At 46.8% G+C, this 23,572-nt stretch overlaps 1 protein-coding gene across 4 annotated transcripts; it reads left to right on the forward strand.

Annotated features, from left to right (window-relative positions):
* Positions 1-2,024: 2,024 nt before the first annotated feature.
* On the forward strand, positions 2,025-23,256 carry plekha1b (pleckstrin homology domain containing, family A (phosphoinositide binding specific) member 1b). Of its 4 annotated transcripts, none has more exons than XM_083687892.1 (13): positions 2,025-2,117; positions 9,004-9,167; positions 10,577-10,633; positions 10,751-10,796; positions 12,820-12,917; positions 14,386-14,508; positions 15,466-15,603; positions 15,951-16,019; positions 17,763-17,827; positions 18,118-18,181; positions 18,466-18,555; positions 19,370-19,440; positions 21,298-21,709. In XM_083687892.1, exons 2-13 carry the CDS (start codon positions 9,027-9,029, stop codon positions 21,569-21,571), a joined length of 1,236 nt encoding a protein of 411 aa, XP_083544018.1. In that variant the 5' UTR covers positions 2,025-2,117; positions 9,004-9,026; the 3' UTR covers positions 21,572-21,709. The 4 variants fall into 4 exon arrangements, with proteins under 4 accessions (XP_083544018.1, XP_083544019.1, XP_083544016.1 ...); XM_083687893.1 differs by having other exon boundaries at positions 19,370-19,410; XM_083687890.1 differs by lacking the exon at positions 19,370-19,440 and having other exon boundaries at positions 21,298-23,256.
* The last annotated feature ends 316 nt before the right edge of the window (positions 23,257-23,572 follow it).

A 23,572-nucleotide genomic window follows, 5' to 3' on the forward strand; every position in this document is an offset into this window, starting at 1 on the left:
TCTCTCTCTCTCTCTCTCTCTCTCTCTCTCTCTCTGGAGAACCCTTTGAAGGGTTTTGAGGGTTGTTGGCCTTGTGGTGGGTGGTTGGTTGGCTGGAGGTTTTAGAAATGTTCTCCATGTGGCTCTGCCCCTGCCCTTGCTCTACCAGGAAACTGGGCAATAAGTCTCTCTGTGTCCGAAAAACGCTGACTGTTGTGTTAGTAGTGGGTAGCATTCTGGACGGTGGAGGTATGGAGGTTGAGTTTCAGCTGAGCAAACACTCAGGTATAGTTGCAGGGGAAGGGAGAGGTTTATTGGTGAAAACCTAAGTGAATGATAAATATGGTTTATATTTATACACGTGGCAGGAGTGCTTCCTCATAAGATTTCCAACCTTTGCACGGTCAGCCAGTCATTAAAAGAGCCTGCTAGTATAATAAAAACAATTTCTGGAAGCAGCCTATTTTCTTGTGAATGTTGCCAAATCAACTACAGGGTAACTTGAAACAGGACATTAGGCTGATCTTCCAGTTTTAGTATGTAGGTACTGTAGACCAGTGGAGGCTGGTGGAGGCTGAAATCGGAGGACAAGCTCATTGTAATGCATGGGATGGAATGAGGAATGGTATTGCATGTTTGATACCATCCTTCATTCCATCCCACGCATTACAATGAGCCCGTCCTCGGATTTCTACCTCCACCAGTCTCCACTGGACCTATATATCATTCAAGTCATTGATTGCCCTCTGAACTGAAATGCATCATTATTACACAGGCCGCAAACATTGAGGTCTTCCAGCTCACCCATTCTCAAAATAGTGTACCCCCTGCCCTGCGCATAATATCTGTCACATACAGTAGCTATTGTTTTCAAAGGCTCCAAAATTAGAGGAAAAGGAAGCCTGGTTTCTCCGTGCTCTATGTATTGTCAAATGCGCAGACTGCCACTGAGGAAGTGTTGGATCCAGCCCCTACAGCAGACCATCCCATCTGATCTCAGCTGCTCCAGTGGACAGTTTCAGAACGGAGCACTACTGCAGAAGATGCACGCAGTAGTCATTCCACTCCAGGCTCCCCAAGGCCATGCAATGTTTCCCTGACCCACTTTTTTGGGCTCTGCTTGCTTGCCAACACACCACTCTCACCTCTGATGAGAATCCATCATGTCAGGATGCAGTGCAATATTTAACCCACCTCTGCCTATGAGCTAATTGTCATAAAGCATGGTACTGGTGCAAGCAGTTCTATCTTCATATCACAAGGGATATTGTCTGGCACCGACAATGTTTTTGGTTCAGAAAACATATAGCATCTATTTCAGATGTGCTATAATGCTCTATAAATTAGAGGGTTTGGATCAAGCTGTCTTGTTTGTTTTAGCATTAGCATTTTAATTAGCATTAGCTAATCTTCTACACAAAGAGCACCAATCTATGAATCTCAACACGGAAACGCGTTTCATCAAAGTGCAACCTGCTTCAAACCCAGTTAAGTCAAGGGTTGGGAAGTTCCCCTGAAAGTTTGAACGGGTAAAACAGATGTTGTTTCCTCATCGTGAACAGTTTCAGTCGTTGATTGTGATCTGATTAGTGATGAGATACAGAGGGATTTGGCACATATTTCAGCCTACCATGCATTAGAACAACATACTATGTCTTCATTTAGTCAGGGAAGTGTTTATCAGGAAATTACTTGGCTGTTTTGGCTAAGGATCAAAGCATTATATAGCATTATATATATATATATATATATACACACACACTACTTTAAATACCAGGCTATAGCTTACTTCTTTGTGAAAAGCTTAAACTGCATAATACAGATACAGACATAGGGAGATAGTGCAGATATTAATGCACAAACACCCGTCTTTTTCCTTTAGAACATTATGGTATCGACCTAACTGAAAGGGTAACATTGTAGGCCTAGTGTCAGGCTAATGTGAAGTTATTACATTAATACTACCCTTACCATCATCCTTTGCGGGGCAAACTGTAAGCGCTCTGCTCCACGCCCCCGCCCCCCACCTAAGCATTGGGGATAGGTAGGAAATCAGTGGAGATGGGCTGAAACTCCTTTCGGTTCATCTAAATAGATCACACAAGCTGACATAGAGATTTCCGAAATAACTGAACTGTGTAAGTATTTCTAAACATGTATTTTATTGTGCGATCGTTCTGTGTTTGGATACCATGTATCTGTTTTTTCTCGAACGCGGGTATAGCGCAGCGCGTTCAACACTGTCTGAATGTAAATAGCCTATCACTTTTTACAGTAGTCGACTTTCGCTCTTGCTTTGGAAAACTGGGCGATGTTACTGTAGCCTCCCAAAATGTGTATTAGTCTATCGTAGAATCTAAGTTACTTGCACACACCGTCATTGGCGGGCGGCTCTACTTGCTAATATCAGAAAACTATTGCAATCATTTATGGTGGTGTATGTATCGTGTGGAATGCTGGAACAACATCGACGTTTCAGTCGTTTCCTGCAACAGTAGCTACAGTGATGCACAGATCCACTATTGATTGTTAATATTAGACTACAGAAGCACACAACCCCCGTGGTAGGCTACCCTATTTGAGCTTTTAAATGTTATTATATTATAATCTCGAAACAATAACTTCATCCCTCCGAATTACAGCCTACTGGGGGATTGATGTCTCATGATAATAGCCTTTCAACTTTATGCAATTTATGATTCATCATAACCCCACTAACTGGGAATCTTGGGTGTGCTAAAGAACAGGCCCTACTCTGTTTGATTGAACAGGCCAGTTTTAGGGTGGTTAGTAGGTATAAATCATCTCACTTTTGTCCTCCCATCCCCATATCTTATTTGGGGGTAGGCCAACTTTACAGTGTATACAGCATGTGTATACATATGGCCTATCCATTTACATCGTTTTTGTATTGTCATTATTATCTGACCCAAAGCCGCACCGAAGTCGACAGTTTCATGCTCTTGTCTTCCCATTGGGTCTATTTAACAGTAAAACATGTCTAAGCATGTTTCCAGACATTGCAATGTTCTATAACACGGTACACAATATTACACGGTACCTACACTGCAATATGTTGACATGATTTCATCCTGCACTCATAGTTGTGGGTTTTCCCCCCAAAGATGAATACATGTGATTGTTAATGGCTTTACCACAGAGTAATCATACATACCATCTTGCATCCAATTTTTCTTAAGATCACTAAATGCAATATCTTGAGATGATTCATGCACTCATAGTTGTGGGTGTTCCCCACAAAGATGTGTACATTTGATTGGTAATGGCTTTACCACCTACTGCTCATACAAACCACCATCTTGCATGACATTCTTCCGACGTTCAACCATCTGATAGGTTGACTAAACTGGAGGGCTGAATGCTGATTGGTCAGTGTAGACATGCTCTCTCTTTGATTGTGTTATACAAAAAGATGCAAATGGCTTGCCTTTCAGTGCACCCAGCTACATACAGGCAGAGAAAGTCTGAAATTATATCAGGCTACGCAAACACAGACACAGGTGCTGCAAATATCCTCTTTTACATGGTTCATTAGACACATTGTTAGTGTGTGTGTGTGTGTGTGTGTGTGTGTGTGTGTGTGTGTGTGTGTGTGTGTGTGTGTGTGTGTGTGTGTGTGTGTTCAGTTTTGACTCTCCCTCTACATGCCTAGCAACCTTTAATTCATCTTCTCCAATTTGTCTTGAGAGAGGCTAGATGTCCCATCAAGTGTAAACATGTTCCCTTTTGTGGCCTTAGGAGTTGAGGACAGCTCAGGTCAGACTGAGGTCAAGAGTCAGACAGACAGGTTCCATAGGACTTTCCAGAGGAATTTACAGTACACTACAACCATTGTCAGATTAGACCATATTTTTGACCCCTTTGCTCAGGAGGCCATGATATGATCAACTTCTCCTCTTCCTCATTCCTCCCCTTTGGTCTACAAATGCCCCGACTTCTTGTTAGTCTTTGTGGGATTGTAACAGAAGCCTATAAAAAGCATCTCTTCACCATTTGAAACCTCATGGGCTAGAAATATGAGAATGTAGTTCGCTTCAGCAGAATTCTTCAGCATGGCTGTGGTTTGTATGTAATTACCGGTGTATAATTGAATAGTAGTAGGCAGGATTTCCCCTTTTTTTTATTCTGGATGAGTGCTTTGGGCAATCTCTCTCAAGAAATGCATTCAGACTATTTTTCTCATTTCAGCAGTTTCTCTCTGAGCTTTTCTGTGAATTTGCATTCATTAGAGTCAGACTTGTTCAATGTGCAATGTTTTTTTCCCAATAAATGCATAAATGACCACTTGAAATGATTATTCAAATCTCTAGACACTTGAGTCCGATATGTCTGTCATATCTTAATCTCGCAACTCAGAATATAATCTCTCAATTGACTTAGTGAGACTAGTCTGTCCTAGACCTTGAGTCTGTGACTGATGGAAATAGTGATGCATACCTCAGCAGAGGTGTTAGCCTCACACCTACAGTCTAACAAGGTTGACACTCTGTGGCTTCGTCCTGCAGTAAGCACCATATTATAACATGGTTATTGTTATTATAACATGATATCACAGTGTTATTAACGGTTATGATTTTGGGGGTTGCAGTCATTCTAACAGCCATTGTAGCGCAGTGTGTTATCATTTGGGCAAACAAATGAGTCTAAGCCATGTTCAGGCATGAATGAACAGGAAATAGACTTTGGTGGAAATTCGCACATACCTCTCTGTTTCTAGAGCATTGGCCGTTTGAATTCATAAAACCACACTTCATTCCCCCATGTCTTATATAAGATTTGCATCAGTGAAAGGGTAATGTAAATATGTGAATAAGGCAGTGTTCGAGGGAGTTTGGTAGTGTGATAGGAATTGGTCACAGAGCAACGGTTGGGGTTGCGGCCTTGTGCATTCTGCAGTGGCAGCAAGGATATGAGTCAGAATTCCGTGTCAGCTGAGTGTGTGTGTGGGTGTGTGTGGGTGTGGGTGTGGGTGTGGGTGTGGGTTAGGGGGATCTCCTGCCTCCTGGACAGGATACTGGCATCCCAATCGGAACCATTTCTCCAAAACTCGATATTTTTAGACTGTTATTTGCATAATCTACATTTACACATCAGTCTGCTAATCGGCCAACCACTACCCCTCTCCACATCCACCCCTTCTCTAATCTGGTCTTTGACAAAGATGACAATTTCACTGAAGAGTAGCAGTGAGGGGAATAGAGAAAGGCTTGGTCTTGGGTCACTGTGTCCCATGGGAGGCCGGTAGAGGTAGAAATCGGGAGTCGGGAGATTTCTACCTCCACCAGCCTCCCCTGCTGTATCCCAGTGCCTTGTCTTTGTCTCTCGTGATCTGCTGTTTAGTTTAGGTTCAAGACTAGAGTCCAGAAGGGGAAAATATAGCTGCCAAAGCCTTCTCTAGTTCTGTAACAGCCCAGTCGCTCTCACTAGAACCTGTATGTAAAGACTTCCTGGGACTAGCTACCTGAGAGTTAACATTAGGTCAACTCTCAGCTCTGTGTGTGTGTGTGTGTGTGTGTGTGTGTGTGTGTGTGTGTGTGTGTGTGTGTGTGTGTGTGTGTGTGAGTGTGAGTGTGAGTGTGTGTGTGTGTGTGTGTGTTTGCAGTGGGACACGGCCTTTGGTGTTCCACCTAACACAGGATGTGCTGCACATTACTGCTAGAGCTCGGTCTAGGTCAGGATGTAATACAGCCCCCTGTGTATATCAGTCGTTCAATTAAGGGAGAGAGAGAGAGAGAGATGGGGAGGAATACATGTATTGTGAAGTACATTAAAATGCCTATGAGAAGCCTGTGTATGTGTGTGTGTGTGTGTGTGTGTGTGTGTGTGTGTGTGTGTGTGTGTGTGTGTGTGTGGAGGGTGAAAGTTCATCTCACATTCAGGTTATCTATCTATCTCTCTCCCCCTCTGTTATTTTTTTTTAGTCCTAAAAATAAAACAAAAAGCCCAATCCCCTAGAGGGGATGTGCTCAGGCAGCCATGAGATTTGGGAGGCCAGGACTGAGTCACAGCTGGAGAGAGAGAGAGGAGGGAGAGAAAAAGGGAGAGAAAAAGGAGGAGAGAGAATAGAGAGGGAGAGAGAGAGATGGGAGGAGAGGGGTCACAAGGTCAGAGAGAGAGAGAGAGAGAAAGAGACAGACAGACAGACAGGCAGGCAGATGGGGGGGGGGGGGGGGGGGGTGGAAAATAGAGCAAGTGACAGAAAGACTCAGAAGAGAAAGGGAGAGTGGGAGGAGCAGGAGGAGGAGATAGTGGGGCAAGTAGGGATAAAGCCAGCGGAGGAGGAGAAGCAGATGGAGAGAGAGGGAGGGAGGGAGGGAGGGAGGGAGTGGGAGGACTATTTTGAGAGCCTGCTACTTTACGCCCCAGGAGGAAGATGACGATGTACCACAACACCACAGGAGCCCTGTAGCCAGGTGGCAAGGTGGCATGGCCTGTCATTGTATTGCATACCAATGCTTTTAAATTCAGCAAGAGCCACCACCGTGGCGTGTGTGTGTGCGTGCGCGCATGCATGCGTTTGCCTGCGTGCATGCGTGCCTGTGTGCGTGTGTGTGTGCGTGCGTGTGTTGATAACAGAGGTTGAGGTCATGCCTCAGGAATGTCCTGTCTCTCCACCACTTGCGTGCGTGCGTTTGCTTGCGTGCGTGCATGCGTGTTTGTGTGCATGTGTGTGTGTTTGTGTGCATGCGTGTGTGTGTGTGTGTGTGCGTGTGTTGATAACAGAGGTTGAGGTCATGCCTCAGGAATGTCCTGTCTCTCCACCACTTCTCTTCTGGACACCCCCACAGGTGGACCACAATTTCAGTCACACGGTACATTTTTACTAGAGGTTTTCTTTGGAAGCCAAAGATTGTTTTCTCTTCCTTGTGTGACTCCATAAGAGAGGTATGTTTTTGTTCCATTCCAGCGTTGTGAAAGACAATAATGAATGGCGCTGTGTTAGTCAGTCGAAAGTAGCCTTCCTTTAACTTGCCACAAGTGCGATATGAAACACCTAGTGCTGAAGGGCCAAGGTGTTAGAGTGTGTCTGGCACAAAGAATCTAATCGAATAAAATAGACTAGAATAGAACAAAATAGAATAGAACAAAATAGAATCAAATACAGTAGAACAAAATGTAATAGAACAGATTAGAATAGAGTCGGGTAGACCTATGAGCGTATGGCCGAGAGAATGCCCATGCATGATGCACCAGCAGCAGAGCTGTAATGGATCCTGCCTTCAGCCAGCCACAGCCAGGGCCAGTCAAGGACCATCAGATAGTCACGAGTCACAGGAATCCCTGTGGTTTCATCCATTTAGTTTCACATATCTGTTCACAAAGCCTCAAACGACCTGGCTCCTCGACACGCTGACCCCATGGGAATGTCTGGTGGCCTTCTTTTACTACACGTGTCTATGTTTCCACACACACACTCTCACGCACAACCACAGATACACACACATGCACACATAGACTTACACATATACACCCACAGCAACAACAACAACACAATACTGTTAACTGTCAGTTCCTCTTTTCCCAGCACACTAACCTCACGTGTGTGTGTGTGTGTGTGTGTGTGTGTGTGTGTGTGTGTGTGTGTGTGTGTGTGTGTGTGTGTGTGTGTGTGTGTGTGTGTGTGTGTGTATGTGTGTGTGTATGTGTGTGTGTATGTGTGTGTGTATGTGTGTGTGTATGTGTGATCCACAGGGCGCCTGGCCAGGGGCAAGGTGTTAATCCCTCTGTGCTTACCCAGCACTGTCCCTGTCTGTCAGCCTCTCTGGGCCATGCTGCGCTGCATGCTGGTTGGCTATTCCCAGTAGGTCAGAGGTCACTTCAGTGCCAGCTCTCCGGGAGGGTGACGCTTCACGCTCCTCAGCCCCTGGCCTGGTGATTGATGGGTGGGCGACATGGGAAAAAGGCCTGGGAGAGATCCCATGGCCCGGGGGTACGCCAGCTGAGCCTCCACTCTCCACGGCCTGTTTGTAAACAGTCCCTGGCCGTTCCAGCCACGCTCACTTCCTCCCTGTGGACGGGCAGCAGGAAATGTAGAGCGTTGGTCTGTGCCAGCCTGCACTGGCCCAATGTGTGTGTGTGTGTGTGTGTGTGTGTGTGTGTGTGGGTGGGTGGGGATTTTGTGTGTGTGTGTATGTGTGTGTGTGTGTGTGTGCGTGCGCGCGCGCGTGGGCTTTCAGCACCATTAACCTGTCAATGCTCCGTACGGGAGCTGCTTGCTTGGGTCTCAGGGGGACTGGGCACTTTTAGTAGAGGTTTGGGGTAGTTGTGGAGGTTAGCCTCGCACGCATCACCACAGGCTTCTCTGACTTCTCTGACTTCTCTGACTGTCATTTCGAAACCCTGGCAGGCAGAAAGGATTCTATTAGGAAAAACAAGGAACCCAACTCAAGAAAGATCCACTTGATGCAGCGAGACAAGGACTCACAAGGGGAAAAGTTGTGCTTTAGTTGGTGAGATGACCTCAGGGGGAAAAGTGGAGAAGGTCACTGAATGTTAGCACATTAACATTTAGATGACCTGATTTCCCTGCTCTTGTCTAATTTATGGAAACTCTATTTTTTTTTTGTCCTCCGCAGAGATTATAAAGTGGGGCTTAGCCTGTTTTGAACTCATCAATGTTAGCTGTCATGACATTTAAAAAGGGGCTCCAGGTGAATTGTAGGGTAAGCCGCCACCTCTCACTGTTACAGCGCTGAAATGTTGACTTGTGGCATTCTAAAGCCTCTTAAGCTCCTTATGAAATCCGCCCGTTTGTATTCATATCAGGGATAAGCCTAGCCTGTGATTGGTCTGGTGAGTGAAGAGGAGTGGGGAGTGGAGGGGGGAAAGGGGGGGGGGGTGACTGTCCCATATGGAGAAGGAATGGGGTTACGGAGCTGTTGTGGTTTCACTACAACTTTGGCTGCTCAGATGAGAAACTGATCCTTATTTCTCTTCTCTTTCTCTCTCTCTCTCTCTCTCTCTCTACCTCTCTCCCTCCTCCCACTCCTCTCTCCCCAGCAGCAGTGGAATGAGCAGGCTCAGAGATGCCTTACGTGGATCGGCAGAACCGCATCTGTGGCTTCCTGGACATTGAGGAGAATGAGAACAGCGGCAAGTTCCTGCGCCGCTACTTCATCCTGGACACCAGGGAGGGCAGCCTTGTGTGGTACATGGACAACCCACAGGTATGTCTCCCTGGGTGGTGTAGTTCCTCATGGACTACAACAATCTTCATCTACAGGATAGTGGTTTCTCTAGTACATCTAGATTATGAGAAAAGCGGCTGAACTGTCTTTACTCTCAATAGTCAATGAATGTTATGCTTTGCCCTCTGCTAAACCAATGCATGGGTCTTACATAGACCATGTCAGTCAAGCAGGTAAACTGAAATAATAAACTGAAATTCAAATTTCTAATTTCTTCAATGCTTTTTCAGTGCAGGAACATTTTGAATTGGAATTTCAGTTTACTTGATTGAATTGAAATGGAATTGACCCCAACCCTGCCGTCAAGCATGTGTGAATAAAACCAAAGTATGGTCATTACTATTTTAATGGGCAGCAGCAGCAGAGATGCAGCCATTTCTCAGTAGCTTTATCATAGCAAATGGAGTTCAGTGGCTGCTTGTGTTGGTGGTGCACTGAGCTGATCTCATCAAGTGTTGGGGTGGATTGATCTCTGTCTGCCAGCCAGACCACTCTACGCCATCTAAAGGAAGTGTGTTTACTGTTTATGTCTGCTGGGGCCTGATGTTACGTCTGGGAAGAGGGGTGTCGGGTTACACTGTGGTTTTTTTCTGTCTGTGTGATTGGGGGGGGGGGTTGTTGATCAGTATCAGTGGAGGTAGAAATCGGAGGAATTGTAATGCATGGAATGGTATCATGGTATCAAACACTCGTGCCCGTCCTCCGATTTCTACCTCTACCTCCGTCTGCTCCCCCCTCCCCCTTCCTACAAATCTATACTGTTATCATGTGTGGTGGGCAGCTTGACTTGTGTAACATCTATAACGTCTATTTCTATACTTGATCTGTCCCCCCTCCTGAGGATCTAGCCTTTCCTGTAACTTATTTTGTAATTATTTTTCTACATCTCTACAGTATCTACTTTGTTGTTTTATATACCTCAGCATTTTTCCATATTGATGTGACTGGTGGGATGGCATCGGCCTTGAATGATAAGTACAAAATAATAGGGTAGGCTGTACATCAGAAACCAATAAAGCCAGCTCTCTGAGGCCAATTGGTTGGAGGATGCGGCTGTCTTTGGAGGTGCATTTAAATGCGTGTAGTGTTGCCTGGAGCTCGGTGAAGAATACTGGTACAAGGCAGGCTTGGTATTTCTTGCTGCCACCCCAAAAAAAGACATCATTTTTTAATGCTGCACTGTGCTCTGAATGAGTCTATTCGGGTTCTTCTCCCCATCTTCAAGACCTGCTAAAAGTTTCATGCATCCCTGTTGAGTTCCCTGATTCTCAGACACTCGGCTCCTATTCTCCTGAAAAGCCTGCTGTTGAAACTTGGTTGTATGATACATTATTAACTCCTTTGCCACCTCATACACATCCCTCTTGTCCTCTTTCCCTCTTGTCTAGAACCTGCCCAAAGGAGCTGAGAATGTGGGCTCCCTCAAACTCACATACATCTCCAAGGTCAGTGATGTCATCTGATTGTAACCTTATTGACAGACACAGACATCGCCTACTGTAGTTCATAGTCATGCAAACACTCTCTCTCTCTCTCTCTCTCTCTCTCTCTCTCTCTCTCAGGTGAGTGATGCCACAAAGCTGCGACCAAAGGCGGAGTTTTGCTTCGGTAAGACCTAAGTCCTCTTTATTTTCTCACCCACAATGTTGTGTGTGTGTGTGTGTGTGTGTGTGTGTATATACATGTGTTTGGGTTAGCGAGGTGGTGTGTATTGTCTCTAACGACAGTGCTCTTGTTGCATTGTACTAGGAGGTGGGATGGGGGGGAGGAGGAAACAGCATGCGGAAAGTGGGGGGCACTGGGGAGGCTTGTAGCGGGGAGACCCCTGACCCCCTGCTATTGTTCCTCTGAGTGGGAAACCGGAAACACGCACTGAGGGGGGGCTGTCAACTCTACCCCAGGGGACTCTGATCATCAGCTGAGGGCCTCTTTAGGAGTCCATTACGTCTTCAGGCTTCATAACATCACTACGCACTGGCTTCACTATCCACCAGGGGGTCACGTACATGCGTGTTTGACACCATTACTCATTTCATTCCATCCATTACAATGAGCCCGTCCTCTTCTACCTCCACCAGCCTCTACTGATGTTCACTAACTACCAGGATGAGGGTTGCTAGTTCAAAATGGTCTCTGATGCTAGACATGATGAGACAGATGTTCCCTTTTGTAGTATTTGGGTTTGTGAAAGATGTCCACCACTCCCTTGTTCAAGTACAAACAAAGTCGCCCAGAAATGTTCACCACGTGTTGTATTCTGCATCTCTTCTTCCCTACACTCCCTCCATCCTTCAATTCCCCCCCCCCCCCCCCCCCCATCCATCCCTCGTTCCCTAGATGGGACAGTTTCCTGTATGACATGCTTGTTGTTGAACAGGTCCTTTGTCCCAGAGTGCTGAGCGGTCACACAGGCAGCGCTAGCTCCCCTAACACTCAATAGAAGGAAACAGTAGAGTGACCTGCCGGTGACCGCACCAGCTTGAGCCAAACGTGTGTGTGTGTGTGTGTGTGTGTGTGTGTGTGTGTGTGTGTGTGTGTGTGTGTGTGTGTGTGTGTGTGTGTGTGTGTGTGTGTGTGTGTGTGCGTGTGCGTGGGGTAGGGGGATCTCCTGCCTCCCGGACAGGATACTGGCATCCCAATCGGAACCATTTCTCCAAAACTCGATATTTTTAGACTGTTATTTGCATAATCTACATTTACACATCAGTCTGCTGCTCGGCCAACCACTACCCCTCTCCACATCCACCCCTTCTCTAATCTGATCTTTGAGTAGGAAGACAGTTTGACTCTTTGGTAGAAGAGCAGCAGTGAGGGGATATAGAGGAAGGCTTGGTGTTGTGTCAGGGTTAGTGTCCCATGGGAGGCTGGTGGAGGTAGAAATCGGAGAATGGTTTCAGAGCCCATCCTCCGATTTCTACCTCCCCTGCTGTATCCCAGTGCCTTGTCTTTGTCTCTCGTGATCTGCTTTTTAGTTTAGGTTCAAGACTAGAGTCCAGAAGGGGAAAATATAGCTGCCAAAGCCTTCTCCAGTTCTGTAACAGCCCAGTCGCTCTCACTAGAACCTGTATGGAAAGACTTCCTGTTGTGTCGGAAGCCTCAACACTAGGCTAGGCTAACAACCTGAGAGTTAACATTAGTAACACGTGTGTGTGTGTGTGTGTGTTTACAGTGGGACACGGCCATTGGTGTGCCAACAGTGCTGCACAGTATTGCTCGAGCTCGGTCTAGGTCAGGATGTACAGTAATGCAGCCCCCTGTGTATATCAGTCTTTCAATGAGAGAGAGAGACAGATGGGGAAGAATGCATGTATTGTGAAGTACATTAAGAAGCCTATGAGCTTATGAGGAACCATAATGCACTCAAAGTTCTTTTCGGACAAGCTTATTACTGTAACTTAATAGAATTAGCCATTCACTGTAAACAGTAAGATATTCTCTCAGCGTCAGACTTATTACCTAAATGTGTGACAGAATTGTAGAGATGCATTATTCAACTAATAGGGCTAACTGACAACTGCTTCTGTTCCCACTTTGAAACCTGACTATAAACTCTCTCTCTCTCTCTCTCTCTCTCTCTCTCTCTCTCTCTCTCTCTCTCTCTCTCTCTCTCTCTCTCTCTCTCTCTCTCCAGTCATCAATGCTGGTATGAGGAAGTTCTACCTGCAGGCCAATGATCAGCAGGACCTGGTGGAGTGGGTGAACGTCCTCAACAACGCCACCAAAATCACGGTGAGTCCCCCTGTCCTCACTCACTTCAATGTGCCAACATCTTTAGTTCAGGATTTAGTCAGTCCCGCAGGGTCATTACTTTAAACGCTGTTTGCTTCAAGTGCACCCATTACGTGCTTTAATGAGAGGATAGGCCTACAGTAAGTAGTCCTTAGCAGTTTTTTTATGCCTTTCGTAGACACATTATCATCTCATTAGGTTTTCCCTCATTGTCCTCCATCTGCAGTTTTTCTAGTTGTATTCTACAGTATGGGTCTGTTGATACTGGGATACTGTACTCTCTGTCTGTCTGTTTGTTTGTGCATTTTCCACAAAGCCTGGCCTGAGGCTTCAGAGAGCTACTGTATGTATGCTACAGTGAGTGCTGCTGCGAGTGGTGACTAATGTCATTGATGTGTGTGTGTGTGTGTGTGTGTGTGTGTGTGTGTGTGTGTGTGTGTGTGTGTGTGTGTGTGTGTGTGTGTGTGTGTGTGTGTGTGTGTGTGTGTGTGTGTGTGTGTGTGTGTGTGTGTGTGCCCGTCCTCCAGGCCCACAGGCATAGGGGCGCTCCTCCCTCAGCCCCTCACCCTATCCCAGGTCCCCAACTCAGGACTCACACACTAGTGCACACACACACAGTAAAACATTGACAGCCGCCAGACTATTAATAGCAGTGTGTGCCACAATATGGTGTGTGTGTGTAAACCCCCTTAAAGAATGTTTGACTGAAGTGTGTGTGTGTGTGTGTGTGTGTGTGTGTGTGTGTGTGTGTGTGTGTGTGTGTGTGTGTGGGATGTAAATGTAAGCAGGGGTGTAACTGATTAGAAAGTAAGAAGAGACTCAAGAGAGTCTGTTGCCTCCAGTATGTGTTATTCTCTGACTGTAAGGTTATTGTAGACCTTGTTATATATCATTCTATAGACTCTCCACACCCAGTCCCACTCCTCACACATGGACGTGGTTTGGGAGGTGTCAAATCGGTAAAGCCTCTCTTTTGAAGCCAAGTGAAAATTGATCCACACACACACACTGTTCTGTCCCAGCAGTGTCTTGTCAAAGGGAACGTTCTTTTCTGAAGCCTTCAAATCTGTAGAGACATGTCGTGACTCACAGCACTCGCGTTTCCCTTTGTGCTGTTCTGGTGTGTGTGCAAGTGTGCGTGCGCACCTTCGTGTGTGTGTGTGCGTGTGCGTGTGCGTGTGCGTGTCCGTGTGTGTGAAGGCTTAGGGCTAGTCCGAGAGCTCCACAGTGACGCACACAGGAAAGTGATCCACTGTCCACAGAGTAATGAAGGGACCCTGTGGGAGTAGCTTTTAGGAGCTTCTGGACCCAGCAGATAACACTAACACTGTGGGACAATGAGTTTGGGATTCTGTTTTTCTCCTCCTCCCATGTTGACTAGGAACATGAGAGCTATGCCTAGCCAATGTCCAACGTTTGGGTGCATTGGAGGTGTTGATTTGTTGTTGTTGTTGTTGCTGTGTTTCAGGTGCCAAAGTCAGGGGATGCCCAGCCCAATGCCGAGACCTCCCAGGAGGGCCTGGGGGCCATGAAACAGATCTCCTACAAGACAGAGATCATAGGAGGAGTACCCATCATCACTGCCACACAGGTTAGGACCCTAACCCTAACCCTAACCCTAACCCTAACCCTAACCCCCCCCCCCCCCCCCCCCCCCCCCCCCACACACACACACACACACACACACACACACACACACACACCCTTCCTTCCAGCGTACTCTAACCCAGACCACCATCACTTACTCAGCCCACATTAGCTCCCAGGGGAGGCTGGTGGAGGTAGAAATCGGAGAAAGGACTCATTGTAATGAATGGAATGAGGAATGGTATCTTGGTTTGATACAATTACTCATGCAATTCCATGCATTACAGTGAGCCCGTCCTTTGATTTCTACCTCCACCAGCCTCCCCTGAACCCCATACACCCTTGGTCAACAGAGGTCTCTGGTTTATAGTGTAGATGTATTTGTACTCCATCTGTTCCAAGGCCACGTACACTCCCTGTAGGTTAGTTATTACTAAATTAGTTGTTTTTTTTATCAGCCATATACTGTAAATGGATAGCTGGTCAGAGTGTGAGTGTCTGTGGAGAGACGCCTCTACGAGACAAAGAGAGAGTTCTTTTCGTGTGAGTCGCAGCTTTCTTCATAGTTGTGTTGTGTTGTACCAACTAGGAGCAGTACAAGTCATATCCTGCATTTTGCTGGTATGCAGCCAGACCTCGCTTTCCACATAGTGCCTGAAAAAATGACCACCTCCCATCAGATGCTGAAGCCATGATGTCACTTCCTGTGTGGGGTGTGTTGCCGCGGGTTGCGGGTCTGCGTGACGATGACGCAGCTGGCCAGTTAACTGTCATCATCGATTGATGTCAACACCCAGATCTCCGCTCACTGGAGATGATAATCTGTATGTCTGTGTGTGCCAAGTACCCCCTCCATCTCTGATTGTGTGTGTGTGTGTGTGTGTGTGTGTGTGTGTGTGTGTGTGTGTGTGTGTGTGTGTGTGTGTGTGTGTGTGTGTGTGTTTTCCCCCCTGTGGTGCAGGAGCAGGGCGAGGGACAGAATGGGGCGGAGCGCGGGGGGTTGAGGAGGGCTCACGGCCAGCTGCCCTACTTCCTTGGCAGGGGCATGCAGGACCAGGCTGTGATCAAGGCCGGCTACTGTGTGAAGCAGGGAGCCGTGGTGAGTGACTAGTAGTACTCTGGGACACTCACACACACACACACACACACACTGTTATGTACATACTGTTATGTAGGCTTATGTTGCTTCAATAAGAAGTCTTATAACAAATGTTCTAGAGGTGAATATTCCTCATTGTATGCACGCCCTTGACCTAGCGTATCTATAAATGGAACATTTACGAGCCTATGTAATCCAGCCATTCTAAAACAAATAGTGACGATATACAATGTTTGAATACCTCCCAATTAGCAGGATTCCTTGCGAGTCAAAGGATTTAGAGGTGCTGAAAATATGGATAGCCAACGTGTGTCTGCCTCTTTAATGTTTCACCTCCTCTTCCTCAGATGAAGAACTGGAAGAGGAGATACTTCTTACTGGATGAGAATGCAGTCAGCTACTTTAAATCGGACTCTGTGAGTGTGTCGATCTGTCTGTGTATATTTCTCTCATCTCCTCTCTCCTATGGCTATTAGTGAAGTGAAACACACACACACACACACACAGAGTCCCCAGTGTTTGACACACAGCCTCTCATTGAGGGCCTCTGTGACCGCCAGAGAAACAACCAAACAAAATGGTGTCCTTGAGTCTTCCCGGCCCAGCCGGTGCACACAACAAAGGCGCAGTGTGACCCGCTTGGCTGTTGGCTGGGGTTCCTCTTGGTCTTGCACCTGAGACCACCCCCCCCCCCACACACACACACAAATGCACGCAAACACACACATACACACACACACACACAACACACGCCAGATGCACACACATGCACACAAGCACACACACACACACACACACACACACATACCACTCTAGCCTGGACAGGCAGATCAGATAAGAGCATTGGGGCTATGCATTGTTCAACAAGGCCCCCACAACACTTGGCAAAGCTCCTAATAAATAGCCTTCCTAAATCGACAAGCCAGGCTTATCGTTTTTATGTGTTGTCTGTGGCCCAGTTAGGATGCTGTGAGTGCGTGTGTGCGTGCGTGCACGTGCCTGTGTGGTGTGTGTGTGTGTACATGTGTGTCTGTGCATTCCTTCCCTTATATCTGAATACCTGGCATACACCTCCTCTTGTATGATGTGAAAGGCAGGTAACAAGTTCAGGCAAACAGGACAGATCAACCCCCCTTCCTCCTTCCTATTTGAATAAGGAGTGGTTGGTCCCAGTCCACTCAGTGCTGTAGTGAAATGTTCTTGTTTCACCCTGATTCCCAGAACACTAGACCAGAGAGTGTGCTCTTGTATTTGGGCTTCTATACTCTAAAGTGCTATTAGTGCTTCAGGGCGAAATACACTTCTTTGAGAGAGATTATTCTGGGTTGTAGTTATAACTCACCCCAGGGCTGGCAAAGTCAACAGGCAGACACACAAACAAACTCATAAGCACACACACATACACAGTTATATTTTGTATATATTGTACTGTCGGACAGGGGTTCCAGTATTTACTGTACCGGACCACAACCTGTGTTGTGTGTGTTGGGGGGAGGGTATGTAATTGCCTTTGAAGATTGTTGTCTGAACACGCAACGGAATGCATTCTGAATTCCATTCCTGGTGTTCCACGTGTGGACAGCGCAGCATGTCCTAGCCTGTGTGTGTGTGTGTGTGTGTGTGTGTGCATGTGTGTGTGTGTGTGCGTGCTGCTTTGTCTCTCACAATGTGTTTTCTGGAGGCCTGCACCATGTAACACTACACCCCCACACTCCTGCTCCGTGGTTGGCAGATTGTGAAAAAAGAATAGCATACAATTAAAGACTCGCCCCGTGTCTGCGTCACACAAGGCAATTATCTGCTGTGAACACTGTTGTTGTCGCTGATATAAATACCCCGGGATCAGGATCTGTCCCACCCCCCTCTGTGTGTTGCCCATCATCTGGTCTCTTCATGAGAAGTCGCTCTCATGAAGAGTGTCCCTCCCCTGTGTGTGTGTGTGTGTGTGGGTGCGTGTGTGTGTGTGGGTGCGTGCGTGCGCGCTCTGTACTCTATGTTCAGAACACACTGGAGATTAAGGTTTTGTATTGTCATGTTCCGTTAGCCTCTGTCCTTTTTGTTTTATCGTTTTGGTTCTGTCGACTGAAATATCTCTGTTCTGTGTCTCATTTTCTCGTTCTCTCTCTCTCTCGCTCTCTCTGTCTCTCTCTCTTTCTCAGGAGAGGGAGCCCCTTCGTGTTATCCCGCTGAAAGAGGTTCACAAAGTTCAGGAGTGCAAGCAGAGGTCAGTGTCTCCTACACTTCATCTTTATTGAAAACCACTGAGTGTAGCGGAGGTGAGTTGGAATCATGTTCTCGTGATGAGGTCGCTTTAGGACCATGAGGGTGGCCTCTTGGCATAATGGTAGGAGCTTAGGTCTTCCACGTTGGGAGACCCTGGTTTGAATCCCGCCCGCTCACACATGTGAAGAGTAATGTTTGACATGGACTAACAGAGTTGGCTGTAGGCCCTCAACTTGCCGTCACTGAAGTATCTACATGCTTCTGAAGGCAGTTGATCTGTTTCTCCTCTAGTGACCTCATGATGAGGGACAATCTTTTCGAAGTTGTCACCAGCTCACGCACCTTCTACATACAGGTGAGACATTTTTTCTTTCTCCATTTTTTTCTTTCTCTTCTGCACTGTACAGTATGGATAAGCATATGTATATGGTATTACATATTGGGTTGGTTTTCCTGGACACAGATTAAGCCAAATCCTAGTAAAGACTAGTGTGAATGGAGATTTTCAATTGAAAAGGTTATTTCGTCCCAGGACTAGGCTTAATCTGTGTCCGGTAATCCTGCCTATTGTGTATTACGATCTTATCTTATCTCACAGAGTAGATACTGTTACTGACACTAATGTCTTCGCTCCTCCAGTCTGACAGTCCAGAGGAGATGCACAGCTGGATCAAGGCTGTCTCAGGAGCCATCGTAGCTCAGCGAGGACCCGGACGATCTGCTGCTTCTGTAGGTACCCCTCCCTCCTCCTCCTCCTCCTCCTCCTTCTCCTCCTGGCTGCCTCATGGGGCTTTGGCCCAGGCACTAGTCCACAGTACCTTTCCTAAGGACCCACATGGTCTGCAGGCTTTTGTTCCAGCCTAGTACTGACACAGCCGATTCCACTGAGAAATCAGGTGTGAGTTTCCCAAAGCCTAGAAGAACTAAGATCATCTTGTGTCCACAGCCTACAGTGGAAGGATGATCTTAGTGCAATGAGCTTCTGGGAAACTCACCCTTGATGTGTTAGTGCCAGGATAAAACAAAGCCCTGCCCACCTTCTGGGTCTGCAGGACCAATATTGAAGACCACTAGTCTGAGAGGAGATACTGTGCTGTCTGTATCGAGGAAATCAATGTTTGTGTCCGGTGGCCAAATCAGCTGTTCCAGTTTTGGCAGTGTCTAGTTGTTAGAGTAAAACGTTAGGATCCGGTTTGGAAGTAACCCATTCGTCCACTCAAGTTGGTCGCAAAATGTTTAGTTGGTTTCCGATGTTGTGTCTTTGCATTTACATAGATAAACAATCAACTGTATGCATTAGCTTCCACAAGGAATACCCTGTGCAGTATACTAGTATCTGTACTCTAGAGACTCCCCACCTCCATCCCCTATCCAATAGGTACACACCAGGCAACCCCACCCAGACCCCCAACCCCTCGTCCCTCTCTTGTCTCCTCTCCTCTCCTCCCTGCCCTCCCCCCTCTTCTCTCCCCTTCTTTCCCGGACCAGCCTCCCCTTTCTCCCCCGTCTCAACCTAACGAAGCTGTGCGCTGTGTTGTTGCAGATGCGCCAGGCCAGGCGGCTGTCCAACCCCTGTATACAGAGGTATACATTCCGCAATGGTGAATGCAGCACGTATGTGAGCCCCCCCCCCCCCCCCCCTACCCCTACCCCTCCCCACCCCACCCCTACTTCCTCCCCACGTGTCAGTTAAAAGTAGCAGCTTCTCTCTGTTTGGTTTTTGCCTAGTACTAGTCCCTCTCGCCTTTAGCGTAGTGGTATGGAGCTTCTTGTATCACTGCTTCCCTCTAAAAACCCAACACACAAGCTAGCTAGCGCTACTAGCTAAGCTAATGCTACAGTAGTTACACGTCCATCCCATTGCTTGAGTGTTGATCATTAGCCTTACCCCCTCCACCACCTTCTCCATCCTAACCGGTCTGGATATCACCATCTCTGTAATCTGCCTTTGATTGATCTAGACTAACTCGCCTGGTCTAAATGACCTCACTACTACATTTGTCCCAGTGCTCTGTAATCGTTTGGTCTTGACTAGGCTTCCAGGAAAATTCCTCTGTCTGTGTCACCATTACATTTTGGCACCTTTTTGCCGCTTCCTCCTCCCTCATCTGACTTACATACCTTTCTAACACATTTTTGACAAGTTTGTGTCCTCAGTCACAAGGTTCTACTGCTTGCAGTTTTTCATCGTACACAACATTGTTTTGCGAGCTGTGTCCCTTTCCTCCTTACAGGCAATGATAGAAACAGGCTTCCTTGTAATATATGCCAATTTAACAAACATCAAAAGACAATGCTAGCATGCTAACATGGCCCTAGCTCTCTCTCATGGATACAGCCTGTAGCGTGGGATGGCTAGTTGCTAGCAGTGTCTGTCCCCTTCCAACACAACCATCTTGACAGAACTGTTAGCATGACAGTGTTGTTTCCTATATGTTAGATACATCCTCATATTCATTATTCTTTGATTTTCATTTCATACATATGACACTCACCAACTGCCAGCCAGACTGTACAATAAAACTGCCTTCACAGCCTACAGTCTGGTTGACCTTGAGAAAATATGTCTACTTTGAAACCCTTGTTCTGAAATGAACCCTGCAATACTGTGATGTCTGTCAACATTTCATCAAGCACCCCACCCCTTTAACACAGTTGAGTGTGAGAGTTCTAACCATCCCATAACGGTCCTTCTCTCATGCTATTCTGCCATTCTTTCACTTTTCCATGTATCACTTCTGCATCTAATTAATTGACAGCTCCTACCACAATCGAAGACTTTTCTAAACAGGTTTTAGACTGTCTTTTTGGGGTCGTTTTTCCGCTAATGTTTTTGCCCTTCTTTTCTTTTGTGGTGTCTTCTCTTCTTTGTATTTTTTTTCAGAGAGTAAAATGTGACAGTGAGATACTAACATTCCCAAAATGAGCTGTGCCACCTGTGCCACCCTCACTGCTGCCATCCACCAAACCACATGTCCTCCTGCTGCCTCTGCTTCCTTCTCTACTACAGCCCCTTGGCTTACATCTGCACTACTACTACTATACTACACTACTACTACTATGACTGCTACTACTACGACTACTAGTACTACTACTACTACTACTACTACTACTATTATAATCACACTATACTACTACTACTACTACCACTACTATACTACTTACTACTACTATAGTAACTAGTACTACTACTATTTTACTACTACTACTATAGAACTACTACTGCACTACTAAAACTACTTCTACTACTACACTACTGCTACTGCTATTGTCCTACTATAGTAACTACTGTTCTACTGTGCTGCTGCTGCCCTCCCCTCCCTCTGCCACTGTCCCCTGCTACAGTACTGTGACTCTCACTGTGACTCCCCCCTGAGCCCAGTGCATCTGAATGACTATGTCCCCACTCCCTCCCTCCCTCCCTCCCTCCCTCCCTCCCCCATTCCACCCCCACCTCCCCCATCTCTGCAGGAGCACAGCGACCACTCCACCCCCACTTCCTCCTCCACCTTCTACTGCAGCAGCGACCAGCAGGGCCCCCCCATCCCTCGCTCGCCGATCTCGCCAGAGCCCGCCTCCTACCCACAATGCCCAGCAGGGGGAGGTGCCGCCCCACCCCCACCCCCTGCGGGCACACAGCCTGACCTGGGACAGCCAGGACTTCATGGGCCTGCTGCCCTGGCGTGGCCAGCAGGGGGCGCCCCGCTCCCGCCTCTCCCTCCAGGAGACCCGCCTGTCCAAATGAGTGCCCACCTCCACCCACATCACCACACCGACCAGGAAGATGACCCGTCGCCATGGAGACGGCGCAGTGAGGTGGAGGGGGCCAACCTCCCCGACTCCTCCTCCCTAAGCCTGGAGGTCTCAGACCTGCATGTTAGCCTCGTGTGAGCCCCCCCACCCCACCCCACCCCCCCACACACACCCCCCACACACACACCCCTTCCCCCGCAACCCCCACCCCAATCCTCCCACCTCCCCTCACCCCCACCCCCATCCCCATCCCCATGCACAGTACATGCCCAACGGAGGTCAATGCAGGTGGATTCACACTGGCACACAAAGGGAGCTGGTCTGTAAATTACCAACCACAGCAAGGAAGCTAAATGTGACTTTATGGAGCCAAACCAATCAGAGCGCAGCCTGGGCCTGGGCCTCAGGAAGACAGCAGTGGCTCCTGTGACCAGTGATCATCTGTCCTCCGTTGCACTCTTAGATCCTCTCCAGAATACAGCCCGTGGCACAGCGTTCCAGGGAGACTTTCTCGTCAGACGTTTTTTCTTTGATCTCAGTCTCTTCTCTTCTGTTGTTGATATTTCTGTTAGGTGTCTCTGTTTTCTTTCTTGGTGTTGGTGTTGTGTGGTCTAGTTCCTAATAATCATAGAGGACTATAATCTTCCTGTGTCTGGTGGGCTAATGAGAATAGATCTTTACTGGGTGGCTTGCTCTGCTGAGAAACTCGCTAATCAAGGTTTTCAGTCCATTTAAAGCTCATTCTGAGTCTATCTCTCCCTTCACATGATTATATGGGTGGTTGGGACTAGAAAACATGTTTTGAATGATTTGGTTGTTTATTGAAAAGGAAGAGTTTTAATTCTGACAGTGAGACTACCCAACTCCTTCTGTGCTGTGTGTTCACATCATTGTGGTTTTTAGATCTTGTGTCCTTTTCAGATGTCAATGCGTTTGTTTTGAAGCAAAGAATTTATGTTTGATCCAAAGTGTGAAGGCCTCATAGAGATATGTTTAGTAAGGCCTACCTAACGAAATACAAAACCAAAATCTAAAAAAAAAAAACCTTTCAGAAGAAAAGAAAAAATCCTGCATCATTCTGATTATTTAAAGTTTCAGTTCCATTTTTAGAGAGTGAGTGGGTGGTATTTGTATAGTTCTATTTGTAGTCATTTTTACATAAGCATTTAGATAGAGACATGAGATAGATATGCTTTGAATACTTACAGTAGACAGTACTCAGACACACAGACACACACACACACACACACACACACACACACACACACACACACACTGTTGTGTTTGCCAAATGAAGTCCTGCACTGTATTGTTATGTGCCTGCTAGCGTTAGCATGCATTGGTATAGGGACTTCTCCCTTAAGGCAGGATATAGAGACTGTATACAACACAACCTAAAGACCTGTGATAAGGTCTTTCAACTGGCACTTTGTGGACACTCTATAGGCTGCCCCTTTTGATCTGTTTTTATGGTGTTCCTTTGTGGTTCTCTTCTCTTCTTCTCTACTGTACTTTTCCCCTATGCTGTGAGTGTGACTGTGTGTGTGTGTGTGTGTGTGTGTGTGTGTGTGTGTGTGTGTGTGTGTGTGTGTGTGACTGCGGCAGGAGGTGTAGTGTGCCTGCATGGCCACTAGGCATAGGGGTTGACTCTGATCTCAGCTGTACTGTTCCTGTTGACCTGTAACATGTTTGCCTGTAACTGTGTTGCACAACTCTTACTGTATAGCTGGTAAAGTGCCTGCATTCTTTCTATAGAGACAACAGAAAACAAGCTATTTTGACCCTTTTAATTGTGTACCTGATGTTCTGAAATCATGTGCATTATTTATTAAGTGGAGTTTGAAAATAAATCTGTGGATTTAAGTGGAAGGACTTTGTGTCGTATTTTTGTGGACTCAAATAATGTATTGGTTGGTACCGAACCATGTTTGAACTCATGTCTTGATGAAGATTGGAACCATCTAGTGCACAAGGTAAGAACTACAACCTCTTG

This window comes from Argentina silus (assembly GCF_951799395.1).
Source record: "Argentina silus genome assembly, chromosome: 16".
NCBI lineage: Eukaryota > Metazoa > Chordata > Actinopteri > Argentiniformes > Argentinidae > Argentina > Argentina silus.

Bases quoted from the DNA above. Each gene is read 5' to 3' on its own strand.
- plekha1b (XM_083687890.1), top strand. From the start codon at position 9,027: ATGCCTTACGTGGATCGGCAGAACCGCATCTGTGGCTTCCTGGACATT. The intron at 10,634-10,750 runs GTCAGTGATGTC...TCTCTCTCTCAG, and splicing joins AACTCACATACATCTCCAAG to GTGAGTGATGCCACAAAGCT. The intron at 15,604-15,950 runs GTGAGTGACTAG...CCTCTTCCTCAG, and splicing joins GTGTGAAGCAGGGAGCCGTG to ATGAAGAACTGGAAGAGGAG.